Below are 13,525 nucleotides of genomic sequence, written 5' to 3' on the forward strand. Positions count from 1 at the left end.
GGCTTTATACACCTTTCTTTTGTTGTTGAGCCTCTATTGCTGTTGGTATTTAAATGGGAGGGCTTTATCCCCAGGCCAAATGGCAGCAAGGGCTGGCTGCACCTCCATGAAAGATCAGCTGTGCAGAGGCTGACCCCATGGAGCAGGATTTACTTCAGTGGGGCTCTGGTGCCCTTGAGTGTGTCATCTGTGGAAGTGGTTGCATGGTGCTTCAACATGGTCTGAAGCTATTCATTGGGTGCTCTAGCTCTGGGGCCTAGGGGAGTTACAGGCAAAGGTCAGCAGCTGCCTGTGTTCTACCCCAGGCCACCAGGCATGAGCTACAAAATGATCTGCAGATGGTTGCTACTTGTTCTGGGCTTGGAGATGCCCAGAAGAGGCCAAGCTGTGAAGCAAGGCCAGCTGCCACTAGTTCCTGGCCGGGGGCCTCTTAGAGAGAGGTATGGGGCACATAGAGGCCAGATGCTGCTTGTTTGAGAGATTTTAGGAAAGTCTGAGGCATGAGCCACGACAGGCCGTTAATATGGATAAGCCACTGGAAACAGTTTAGGTGGGCCCACAAGTTGGTGGGTTCGAGTCTCAAGGAATAACCAGGGTAAGGCAAAACAGTGTGAGCCAGGTAGATGGGGACTCAGATATGGCACTGCCTGCTGGCTCTGTGGAGGAAGAGCTCTGAAGAGGAACCACGGCCTCTGTCAGCACTTCTGTCTGGAAGAAAGCTGCCCCTTCATCTCTTCCCTGATGCCATACCACTTGATTCTTCCCTTTTGAGCTGCTGCCCTAGCACTGGAGCTTCTCTGGTGCTTTCTAAGCTGCTGCCCCAGAGCTGAATCTCAGAAATATGAGTTTGAGAACGTCTGTGCACAGGCCCTTAAAGAGGAACTCCTGGGATCCAGCAGCCTCTGTTTCACCTATCCATAATTGCCACTGGACCTCTCTTCCTGGCACTAGAACCTTGAGTTGGAGGGCCTGATGTGAGGCTGACCCCCCTGGCTCCTCAGCAGGGACCTCTGCCGCTGAGATATCCTTCCCCATTTTTATCTACCACATGTGGGCGTGGGACCAGTCTATTCCATGCCTCTGCCCCTCATCCCAATTTCAATGTGGTTTCTTCTTTATATCCTTAGTTGTAGGACTTCTGTTCAGGAGGATTTCAGGCAGTTCTGAATGATGGTTGTCCTGTAGTTTAGTTGTAATTTTGATGTGGCTATGGGAGGACGTGAGTACCACATTTACCTACGCAACCATCTTGACCAGAAGCCCAGATAAGGTTTTGTTCAGTTACAGTTTGACAAGACTCTAGGATTTCTTTCAGGGGGATGATTTTTTTGGGGAAAGACAAAGTGATAGTTTTTCATATGCACTTTCATTTTCTGATCACAGTGTTTTAGAAGAATCTGGGCTTTACTTATTCACCGGGCTTTCAATAGAGAATCACATTAATCCTTTTAAGCTCCTTATTCTAATGATTTATTTTGTTGAAAACCATAGTGATCCTCCTTTGAATTTTAATGATTGCTGCCTATTCAAAGATTCATTGTTTTGACTTCCTATCCTTACCTTTGTTTCCTACATGTCTGTGGGGAACACCTGTCTAATACTGGATCTGCCCCTGGTTTTCACTGGCTTACCAGAGTCACTCAAGCCTAACTCTGAGTGTTAAGCTGAAATGCTGGCTACTCATCCATGACACTAACTGTAGGATATATGTTTGCAGAGATGGGCAGATAGACAGCAGAGGGACAGATAAATGATTGAGCCACTTCCCAGTGAACATTATATTTTGGATATGATAGTGAATTATGATTATTATAGAGAAATTCATTAAATTAGTGTTCTTAATCATAAATCTATTGGGATGTAGTATCCATGGAAAATCTAGTAGATGAGAAAGGGGTTTGAATTTTGAGGGTACTGCTCTTAACCAAAATTCTGGACCATGTAACCTTCAAATGGCACTGACCCAACATTCCTGAGCCTGTTAAATATGCTGGTGCTCTTTTTCAAGGTAGTAGTCATTTCGTTCAAGTGCTGTAAATCTTCAGGAAGGGTGAGCAAATGGAAATCGCCATGATAATATGTCTCAGGTATGAACATCGAAATTACATGTTTCAAAATCTAAGAAGTGGCTATGTCACAAGCTTGAGTTCCTCTTTTACCCACTGTGTAACCACAGAGAGAATTCTTTCCTGCTCTTTTTATAGGTACCACCCAGGAACATCATGGATTTTCAAGAATATATTATTCTAATACAAGATTTTAACAACTACTCTGTATTTATGCATAATACGTGTTGTGTCTTATCTTCAGGCTTCTGGACTTTGATTCAGAATATCAGGAGCTCTGGGATTGGCTGATTGACATGGAGTCCCTCGTGATGGACAGCCACGACCTGATGATGTCAGAGGAGCAGCAGCAGCACCTTTACAAGGTTAGCGCTCTCTTCTTGCTTTTACCTTGCTGGGGAAGATCTGATTAGCCTGACAAGTCTCTCTCTCTCAGGATATCTTTGCGTTCATTGTATGTATCATGGTGTCTATTAGAATTCTCTTCCCTGTCCCCAAACTCATTTCCATCCCTTGTGTGCTGACAGGCTGCACCGACATCATAATTGCAGGAAAGTTCCCTTTATCACATTCTATTTGGTGTAATTCTATAGAAGGACAAAGATTTATCTTCAGGATGAATAACAATAAATGAAACTGCATTAATAAATAGACTGAAACAAAATGAAGGGTAAATGGACTGCTCACATTTAACAAAATGTGTTTTGATTGGTGCACTCAGGTAGATTCTATCCACCCCTCAGATCTTCCCAGGGGGGAAAAATGTGCCTTTAGTTTGGCTTGCTGCGTTCAGGGTGCAGGGCATGTCCAATTTAATGTTTGTTAGTGATACATAGAGCAGACGTTGTCATATTAAGTCAATACATTTGCGTGTGATTTAAGAAAACTGGCTTGGAACTCACATATTGATTGCGGCAATCCATCTAATAACTATCTATATTGTTTTCCATGTCTGCTAATTCACCCTTGGCCTAGTGTGTTTTACCAATTTCACTTAAATGGTCTTAGTCGTTCTTACAAAACAACCCTGAGATTTTGACTGAAGAAATGGTTGCAAGATTCACGGTGTCTGAAAAGCTGTTGGGGAGGTAGAGGGACTTTCCACGGAAATATCAGACTGTAGTAAATCTTCCTCATTTAGGCAATTTTTATTGGAGTAATTCTGACAGTTGTCATCCTTGAATTGCTTTGAGCATATGGCATATTTCAAAGAGCAGATTGTGAATCATAAAAAATAAAATTAATAACTAACCACAGAATCAGCAACAGTATAATGACAAGAAACAACTACCCTCTAGCTTTTTAAAATTTCTTATAGAATAAGAAGTACATTCAAGGTCAAATAAAAGTTGTCTTCTTTCTTCTTCAATCTTTATCATTTGAAATTACCTTTATTTAATATATTATTTTAACTTTTCCCTCTTCTAAAGATAAATATTTATTTGTATTTTTTGAGGGTCTGGCCCACTTTAATTAATGTCCCCTGGGAATCATCTTGGTTAAGAAAAGATATAGCTTCTCAGGGACTGAGCAAATGATGATATTTTACTCCCTGAAGAATTCTGTCCAACATTAATAGAGTTTGTAGACTATCAGCTATTTCCTGTATGGATAGCTGTCCACATTAACAACAAAACTACCCAATATATCTTCTGGCATAACATATTATTAAATTAACAATCTTGACCTAGTAGCCAAAGCTAGATGATTTTATATTTTATGTCAAGATCAAAAATTACATATGAAAAATGCCTATAAACCTATATTAATTTGTGATGCAAAAAGATTTGTTTTATTCCTAAGGCTTAAGATTAAAAATAGAGTCAAACAGGAAAAGATAATATAAAAGTTACCTAATCGTAAGCTGTTATCTCATATTTTATTACACTCATGCTGCCAAATAACATTTTTTTTCTTCCTGATGCATTTTGTATTTTGCACATAAACCACTATTTATTTCAGAAACAGTGCTATTCTTTGTCAAAATCACATCCATATAATTTACATCACAATTAATAGGAAATCACTGAACAAAAAGTGCAGTCTTCTTTTTCTTGTGGTTTCCTTCTAAGTGTTCTGCCTGAGAATTCTCATTTTGGCATATTGAAGGCCATTGTTCCACCCACTCAGTACTTCTGGGTTGTAGTATTTTTCCAAACGTTTTCCCACTGGGGTTCTTTATTTGTGACTTATGTCTTGTCATAATTTTTTTTTTTTTTTTGCATTTTAGGTGTTCAATGTATCTAGGTTTATGAGGCTAGCACTAACTTTGCATTTGGCTTATAAGCAATATTAAAGGTTGAATTGGAAACCAAGGGCAAATGATACAGGTTTGTGGAGTTTCTCTGTATAGATTCCAAAGGTTTGGAAACTTGCAAAGCAATCCTGAGGATGTTGACTAAGGACTAATTGAGAACTTGGGGTGGCTTCTGCATTAGAAAAACTGATGAAGGAGAATGAATTTCAGGTCTTTGCCAAGAATTCCCATTTCAATGTCCCATCCCTCTGTTCTGTCTGCTTTTTCAGGAATCAACTGAACTGAAGCCTCAGGGGAGGGAGATGGAGCCTGTTGCTCAGAGAGACTCCTGAAAGTGCAAAGCTTTCAATTGGTCCCCAGGGCTTTCGAGGCTTTCAGTACTGTTGAGACTACCTTAGTCATTTTAACCTTTGGGTTTGTTGGCCCTGAAAGATGCCAGTCTTTTATTATTATTTCTCAGCAAGGGAACCATTGGCATCTGGGACAAAACAAGTTTTTGTTAGTTTGTGGGATTATCTCTTTTGCTACTAGACATTTACTCTTTATTTCCCCATCATTGTGGCAACTCAACAGGCCACCCAACCCATTTCACAGCGTTTCCAATCCATCTCCAACCTCTCTACATCATCTTCATTTCTTAAAACAATGGTATAACACCAAGAATAATGCCTTGCACTTGTATTCTCTATGTTGTTAAGTAAAGCACCTTAAACAGTTATTGAGCTAACGGTATTGAGTTAATAAATTAAGGATGGGGATGAAGTTTATGACTCCTGATATTATATTATGGCAAAGAATGAGGGTGAAACTTTTAAGGGAGACCTTCAGCTGAGTGTTGGTAGAATCCAGAAACTAAGATTAGGCAGAATCATTATTCCTTTTATCATAGAATTTGAAACCTTTGTTTTCCTCTCTCTAAGGGGCTTTCTATATTTCATCACTCAGCTCCTTACCTGGCAAAGATAGTCATGCCCAAACACAATTTATGCATTGTACCATCAAGGTTGATCCCCAAAGTCCACATTTAGAAATGTTGGGTTTGAGAAAATATCCTAAGATGGTGCTCAGTGAAAGTGAAGATTTTTAGGCACTACCTTCTTAACTTTAGGTACTAACTTTCTGGTTTGACCTACTTGTTTTATATTCTGGTCTCTGCTGGAAAGCCATCTGACCTTAACTCCTAGACATGAAACTGCAAATAAATACCCTGACTATTCATTCAGCAGACCTCCTGAGTGGGGCACCTGCAATGACATCTTAGTTACCCCAAACAAGCAAACTATCCAAGGAATTCTTGCAGGAAAAGAATTAGATGTAACCAGCACAGATCACATTCATACAACCTGACATAATTTAGAACCTTAATATCACAATGGGCTCTAAAGTGGATTTTTTGTTTAAACCATTTTTGTTAGTTTCAGATTGTGAGAAATTTAAGACCATTTTCTTTCTAATTAATTTTAAACTGCAGGGTCCTAAGAGCAACCTGGTTCTTATTAAAAACTAGTCACTCTTAAATATACTTCCCTTTTCAGAGACAGTGAGCCATACTCCCAGTATCTCTCCTTCCCCTTTTCTATCTCGTCCAACCTCTGAATTGGGACCTTCTGGGCCTATTTTTAATAAACAGTGGCAGTATCGTCAGCCTGGGAAACACAAGTGTAGTTTTTTTCTCCTTTTTTTTCCTTCCTTGATATGAAAATCATCTCCAAGGAGAATTTGCTCCCGCTCCCTCGCTTTCCTTCTCTTCAATCCTGCTACCTTTTTAAGTAGGACAATTTAATTTGTCAAAAGTAACCACCGTGATTTTGAAAGTTCAGCTCCTATTTGTACTAGAGTTACGAAGCCAGAATTCATAATCACAGGGAGCTGTCACTCTACTGGTCTTTATGTGCATTAACTATTAATGGAGCAATATTTAAAACCCACTTGCAAAAAAAAGCTCCGTGTGGGTTTTTTTTCATTTCTACAGATCAAAGGTGGCATTATTCTTGGGCTCAGGGAAGCTCAAGACACTTCCTCCCCGTCCTGTACATGGCATAGGCAGAGGGGCCGGGAAGCATTTCCTTAGGCTGCTGCTGCCACGCTGCCCTCCTGGCCGACACGCAGACTCTGGCGTGCTGGGAAGGCTGCCCTGTCAGGGCTCCTCACCTGCCACAAAGCACTGCCGGTCTCTGTCACCTACCAGCATAGAGGACAATTCCCCTAGCCATCTGGGTGGGTGTGGGGTTCCAGAGTCCAAGAATTAATTTCAAGGGCCAAATTTAGAAGTTGCAGTCTGCTGGTTATTGTTCTAAATGAACAAGAGCTGTTTTCAGACAGTATGAAGCTCACTGACATAGCATATTTATGGATTTGTTTCTTGAGTGAATGGTTTAGCTCTTCCTCATGAATGAAATATAGGATTATAGGATTTTTAAGGGGTTAAAAAGAACACTTTAGCTTAAAAATAATTTAAAATTAGTAGCCACCTTAACTAATAATACCTGTATATTTTCAAGGAACTTACACTGAGGATTTTATATTTAATTTTGAGAGTTAGTTATTCATATAATTCTGTTTTCATGGGGAAAATGCAAATATCCTTTATCTTTCTCCATTGATATCAGTATTATACAAATATTTCCTGTGTATAAAAGGAAAAGAACTACTCTATAGATTACTTACATATTTACACTGCTGTGAATTTGAAATAATAGGAAAATAATACAAATACTTTAAAGTGTAAATATAAATTAAAACTGGGGAAAATACACAGAGGTTAGAGTCTGTTTCTGTGAGAAGAGTTAATATGTAGGTACATACACTGTAAGGTTCTACATAGTTACTAAAGATAACCTCAGCATTTTATTCTGGCTTTTCCAGTAGTGAAAACAAAGAGGGAAATGTGCTTAATTGCAAAATTTTCATTTTCCACAAGGAAAAGTCACATGCCTCTGAAGAAATTGAGTTTATTTTGATACTTAGATACAAAAACTTTTTCTTTTAGGATTTTTTTTAAAATATATTTTATTGATTTTTTACAGAGAGGAAGGGAGAGAGATAGAGGGTCAGAAACATCGATGAGAGAGAGACATCGATCAGCCACCTCCTGCACACCTCCCACTGGGGATGTGCCCGCAACCCAGGTACATGCCCTTGACGGGAATCGAACCTGGGACCTTTCAGTCCGCAGGCCGACGCTCTATCCACTGAGCCAAACCGGTCTCGGCAGGATTTTCAAATAAGGGGTTAGGATGGTATGGTAGAGAAATGTCTAACCACAGTATTTCTTTCTTTCTTCTTTTTTTTTATTTTGAGAAAGAGCTCGCTTTAGTACAAATAAATTTTAAATATCATGTTTCTAACAAATGAATAATTATTTTTCTCTGACTGTGTTGCCAGGTACGTTTAAAGACTTGGAGCACGGCTCTCACCCAAGGGTGGCTCCTCTTGATGATAGCTTGGCCAGCAGGGATAATAAGAGAGGATCCCAGTATCACATATTGGGAAAGAGGAGGATATTAGGAAAGTGAGAGAGAATTATAAGCATCAGAGAGAATGGAAGCTGTTGAAATTAGTTAATCCAAAGTTAACCAAACAAGAAAAGGGTAAAGGAGTAAGTGAAAATCATGGATAGGTAGATGAATGAATAGATAAGAAAACACTAAAACACAAACAAATAAAAAGAAAGTAAACAATGAAAGAGTTGTTTCAGAAAAAATAAACAAGAGAAGGGGATGAGTTTTAAAGGAGAAAATGGTACTTTGGAGAATTTGGGTGTGTATTTAAAGACAAGCATTATGACTTTTAAAAGAAACATATGCATGGAATAGGATTAGAAATTCTGGGGAATAAGAAATGTAGTAGTGTAAGAGAAGAAAAATGTGATCTAGTCGACTTGTTATTTTATAACTATTGATGCCAAAATAATGTTGTCAGTTATGAACCAATCATAGAAAACAGATTAATCGTGCTATCCCTATGTTTTATAAATTTGCAAATTTCAACCCTCTATAATAGTTCCTTGCATTTTGTTCGGGACAGTTTCTAAGTAGTTTCAGATGTGGCTTGATACCTTTATGATTGAACTTGCACTCCTAAAAGTGTAAAGCTAGGCTCGCTCATAGTCCAGGTTACAGTAGCTAGGCTTGAAATAGAAGGAAATCCACTAACTTAAAAAAATAATTTCACATGTTGGTATCTAGAGTAGAAGTAGTATACATCAAAAAATAAAATTCTGTTAATTAGGCCTTCTGTTTCAGTACCAAAATTTCCTACCTTAATTGTTCAAAATGAAACAAAATACTAGCTATGGAACCAGTCAAGGTAAAAATACTACAGATATATCAGGCATAAGAACCTAATGATAATTTTTTACCTCTTTCCCAGTAGATTAATTGTAGAGCCTAATTGTATGTTAGATTAAAACTCCATTAAGATAAGAAGAATATGCTTAAAATCATTGTATTTCAAATAACATTATCTAGTCATTTTTAAAGGATCAGAATGGAAAAACCCAGGCTGTCTCCACTGCTATCTAGAAATAAATTTGTTGTTCCATTTTTATTAAAGTTCAAAAAGTCCTTAGATTAGCTGTCATATTAATCTGAGCTTTGATGAATCAGTGTTTGCTATGAATATTTGAATATATATTTTTTCTTTTCTTTTTTTTTTTTTTTGAAAGAGAGGGCAAAACTTACCTTGAAAATGTTTAGGGCAAGAAAAAGTATATGGATATGGCTTCTGAACAATATATGAGCCATTGTTCATGCTGGAGCTTATAATTTCTATTTGAATCACTTAAAAAATCGGAGGGGGGGGGAGGGTGTGCTGTAAAGAGAATAGTACACCCAGTAATAGTTGGCTGTGTGTGCAGAGGGGCAAGGAAGGGAAACCCTGCCAACAGTTTTTGTCCCTGACGGGCAAGCTACTGTCCGGAAGGTGCGTTGGCTCTTGGGGCAGCCTCTGCTGTATTCTTGCTTCTCCCTCTCCCTGGCAGGCAGCTCTGGCCTAGAGTGGATCAAACAAGCCGTGGGGAAAGTTCCCCTCATTTGCATCACTTCTAGACAGCCCTGTCGTACTCTTCGCTGACAGGAAATCACTGTCTTTGTCACCTTTTCTCAGGGCTCTCCTTTTGGCAGCGATGGGCCATGTGACCACATTTCCTCACAACAGGCCGGCTGGACTCAATGACATGTTTTCCTCAGCACTGAACGGGGTAGAGGAGTCAGGGGGAAATGACTACATTCATTTCAGAGTGAAAAGATAATTAACACTTGAAGGACTAATGCTACAACCTATGGAATTATTATTCAAATTGAAGTTAATTTATCAAAAACATGTGAAAACTATCGTCCCCAATGCAACTGTTTAAAAAAATAAAAACCTTGAACAGTAAGAGTTGGGAGAAGGAAGAAGGCAAGAGAACGGGGCTTTGGATGAGAGGGCCGGAGAAAGGCAGAGGGAAATCGTAGCAAGCATTAACTGTGTTTGAAAAAGCAACTTTAAATAGGCTAAAACTTCAACATTTGGGACGCTGGAGCATGTAAACCGCTTACTTAGATGATATGAATAGGACACTGGCAAACAAAAGCGGCAGTGTGCTCCTAGAAAACTGTGCTTAGAGGAGTTTCCTTGGCAACAGAAATGCAGTTCCAAAAGTAGACAGAACTTTCCTCAGAAAACATACTATTAATAACAACCTTCCGGAACAACTTGGAACAATTTGACGACTTGGCAATAATGATGCCAAGTGTTCTGCAAATTAATCTAACACATAATAGTTATGTTTCCCTTGCCCGTAATTCTGCTGGACCCGACCTAGAACTCACTGCTTTTCAGTGGCACAAATGCGAAAATATTTCTCAATGTTGTCATGGAAAAAGAAAACCAAAAGAAATGCTAGTGGCCAACAGTGAACCAATGATTGCATTCCGCCTTTTGGAATCTACAAAAGAGCTTACTTTAACGAGATGAGTTTATCCCAATGAAAGCTGCTACATTTACTATCTCATCCCAAATAAGATGCTTTCACAGACAAAACTTGGTAAAGAGTTAAGAGCCTGAGACTTGCTGAGATGTGAGCACATCTTGAGGCCATTGGTTACATAAATATAACACTTCACCTAATGCGTGCTGGGCGTTATTTTTAAAAGCATCATCATTTCTTGTCAGCCAAGAGAATAAACTAATCTTGGATCTATCTGACCAATGGGGATCATTTGAATTCTCCTGAAGGCTATATGTTTACCAGACAAGGAAGAGCGCTCCCCTCCCCTGACCTTTCTTGAATCCTTGGATCTAAAGGTTAAAAGTAATCAATATCTCATTGGGCTGCTTGGTTTCAGGGTAATAAGTAATAACCGTCATGTTAAAATCCAAATGATTACAGATAGCACTGCAATGAGTTGATCTGTTTGGGAGCTTTTATTAATTGCGATCAGGATAATCATTAGAGTTTGCTAATAAAATTTTGGATTAAATTGCAAAAATTTCAACCTTTAACTTTTAAAAAATGACTTTTCTTAATTAGATGTGAATATGCAGTGTTTCCTCCTGTGTTGAGCTAAGAGATTTGGCTTTAACCCCACATTATTGTAAATTTCCTTCTGGTTTTATAAAATAAATTAGAGGAACATTTAAATTCCTTGTAAGAAAGGGTGCTTGGTTCACTACCACCTTTGGCTCCTGAACTGCTCAAACTATGTATGTGTTTCAGGTCAGTGAGTTAATGGAAATGTCCCTCACCTACTTCTTAGCATTTCATAGTTTTAAATTACTTATCTTTAGTGGTTATATTCATATTTTGAATAATCTGGTTTGAAACTAAAAAAAAAATTATATGATATGTGATTAAACTTTACAGACAACCATGATAAAAACCGAGGTTTATTTGTTTTGTTGTTGTTGTTTTAAAGCAGCAAAACTTAAAGGTGAAAACCAAGTATTATCACTGACAAAGAGGTCTTAATGTCAAAAGGATAAATGCTAGGTTTAATGTTCCATGCAATTACATCAGGAAGGCATTGGTTATTATAGCAGTAACCACAAGGAAGTGTATAAGATACATATGCAACTGAATCCAAATATTTTGTCTTTATTAATCATTCCAGTTTTATTAGCACTTCATGCATATATTTCTAAAGCAGAAAGGTACGGCTAGAAGGGTACCTAGAAAATGTGTTAGTAATTTCAAAAGAAGTCCTGGCGCCTGTTCAGAATAGGCTGTTGAGCCCTGGGGGAGGGGGTGGAGGGTGGAGCTCAACTATGGTGCTTTCACAGATAAACTCTCACCTCCTTCCTTCTTGTCCTTATCTCACTACCATGTGTCTAACTTTGGAGGGAGGGAGATTTGTTTTTGTCCAAGGGACATCATTTTTGGAGTATTAGGAATTCCCCAACTCAACTATCCTTATTGGTAAATGTTCATACTGCCTTAAACCCCATCCTTAGGATTTATTTCTTTGGGGGTAAAAAAAGAATACAATACACTATACCAGATGCAGATATTCTATAGGGGGTAGGAGTAAATGCCAATTTTAACATCTAATTTAAATAGAAGGGCACTGGGAAGGGAAGATGGAGTGAATAGAGGGAACAAATCCAGATAAGGAACCAAGAACAGATGTTATCTAATGCATCGTTTTATAAAAAGAGAAGTGTGTGCATGTATGTTTGTGTGTTTGTGTGCGCGCATGTGCATGTGTACGCGTGCGCACTAGCGCGTTTGTGTGTGTGTGTGTGTGTGTGTGTGTGTGTGTGTGTGTGATGAGATAGAAATAGGATAGAGGGGGAAAAATGAACATTGGCCAAATCTGACTATTTGACTCTGTCCATGCCCCATGCACATTATCTTATTTAATGTTCACAATAATCAAGCATTAATTTCCCCATTTCACCAGACTCTGAACTGGAAACACTCAGGTGACTAGCCTAAAAGACACAGTACTAGCTTCTCAGTCAGGTTAGGCTAGATTTTACTCATATAACCACCCCAAATCTCAAAGGTTTAAAGCTACAAATGTTTACTTATCATACATACGGATTGGCTGTGGGCTCTCTGCTTGGCATGTTCTTTCTCCAGAACTCAGACTACTGGACCAGCCACCCTCTTCAATATGGCAAAAATAAAAGAGAGTTCTGTAGGGTCTCCCTCTGGCCATTAAACCATCTACCTGAAAGATACACATGCCACTGTCTCTCAAGATCCTTGGCCAGAACTGATCACATGGCTCTACTCTACCCTAGCCAGGATGGGGAAATGCACCCCCACTATATGTCTGAAAGGAAGAAAGCCAGAAATATTTCTTGAGCTCTGCCAGTAACTAACACAAGAAATGAGTAAATAAATCAGGCTTTGAATCCAATCTGTTTGTCTCTCATACCCAGTCATTCTTTTACATGTTGCTGCCTACTCACTGTTACCTCATATCCTTTGCCTACAATAAGCAAAATTCTTGCAAGAACATGATTTCCCTTCTCTACGTGAGCTTTTGATGCTAAGGTAGAAAAAAGGATCCTACTTTTAGACAGTACATCTGCAGAGAAACCATGATGAACTTGGGTTAGCTCTTTAGCTAATCATCAGGCTACTCTGTAAAAGCCCCCAGACTGTCTTAAGCACTTCAGCTGCTTGGGGAAGGTTGCCATCTTGAGCCTCACAGGACCCTCCTATATACTGTCAGATTCAGGGAAGCTAAGAGTGAACATATTTTTGTTTTGGGGGGAGATGCACTAAAGGCAGCATTGCCCTGGGAGAATTCAACCTCATGGACCTGCTATTGCCAAAGGGAGTTTACTGAAGAAAGGTCCCATGGAGAGATGCTCTAAAGCAGTGGTTCTCAGCCTTGGCTGCACATTAGAATCACCTTAGAATCATTCTGTTTCTTTGTTATGGGTGGGGCCACAACATTAGTAACAAAGAAACAGAATTTCTGGAGGATGAGGCCCAGAAATCAGGATTTTAAAAAGATTCCCAGGTGATTCTAATGTGCAGCCAAGGTTGAGAACCACTGCTCTAGAGGAATATAATTTGCAGAAAAACCACTTTTCAATCCTCTCAAGGAAGCAAATATGGTTCTCAGAATTAAGGGCATCCCCAAGCACATTCTGAATAATGTGGACATTTGTGAAGCTTATATATTCTTAAACTAGGCACCTCTGCTACACCGTGTCCCTAATGAGGCACACTGGGGTAAGCTAAGAGGGAAGTAGTGGTCTT

The 13,525-nt window shown here is 39.1% G+C and overlaps 1 protein-coding gene across 2 annotated transcripts in view; it reads left to right on the forward strand.

Moving 5' to 3' along the window:
- AKAP6 (A-kinase anchoring protein 6) overlaps positions 1-13,525 on the forward strand; it is a 493,527-nt gene that overhangs the window by 369,237 nt on the left and 110,765 nt on the right. For both annotated transcript variants that reach the window (XM_006763650.2, XM_006763654.2), the window contains exon 9: positions 2,311-2,431. In XM_006763650.2, the coding sequence (XP_006763713.1) occupies positions 2,311-2,431 (121 nt within the window). The remainder of the gene's footprint in view (positions 1-2,310; positions 2,432-13,525) is intronic.

Source organism: Myotis davidii, unplaced genomic scaffold (assembly GCF_000327345.1).
Source record: "Myotis davidii unplaced genomic scaffold, ASM32734v1 scaffold116, whole genome shotgun sequence".
Taxonomy (NCBI): Eukaryota; Metazoa; Chordata; class Mammalia; order Chiroptera; family Vespertilionidae; genus Myotis; species Myotis davidii.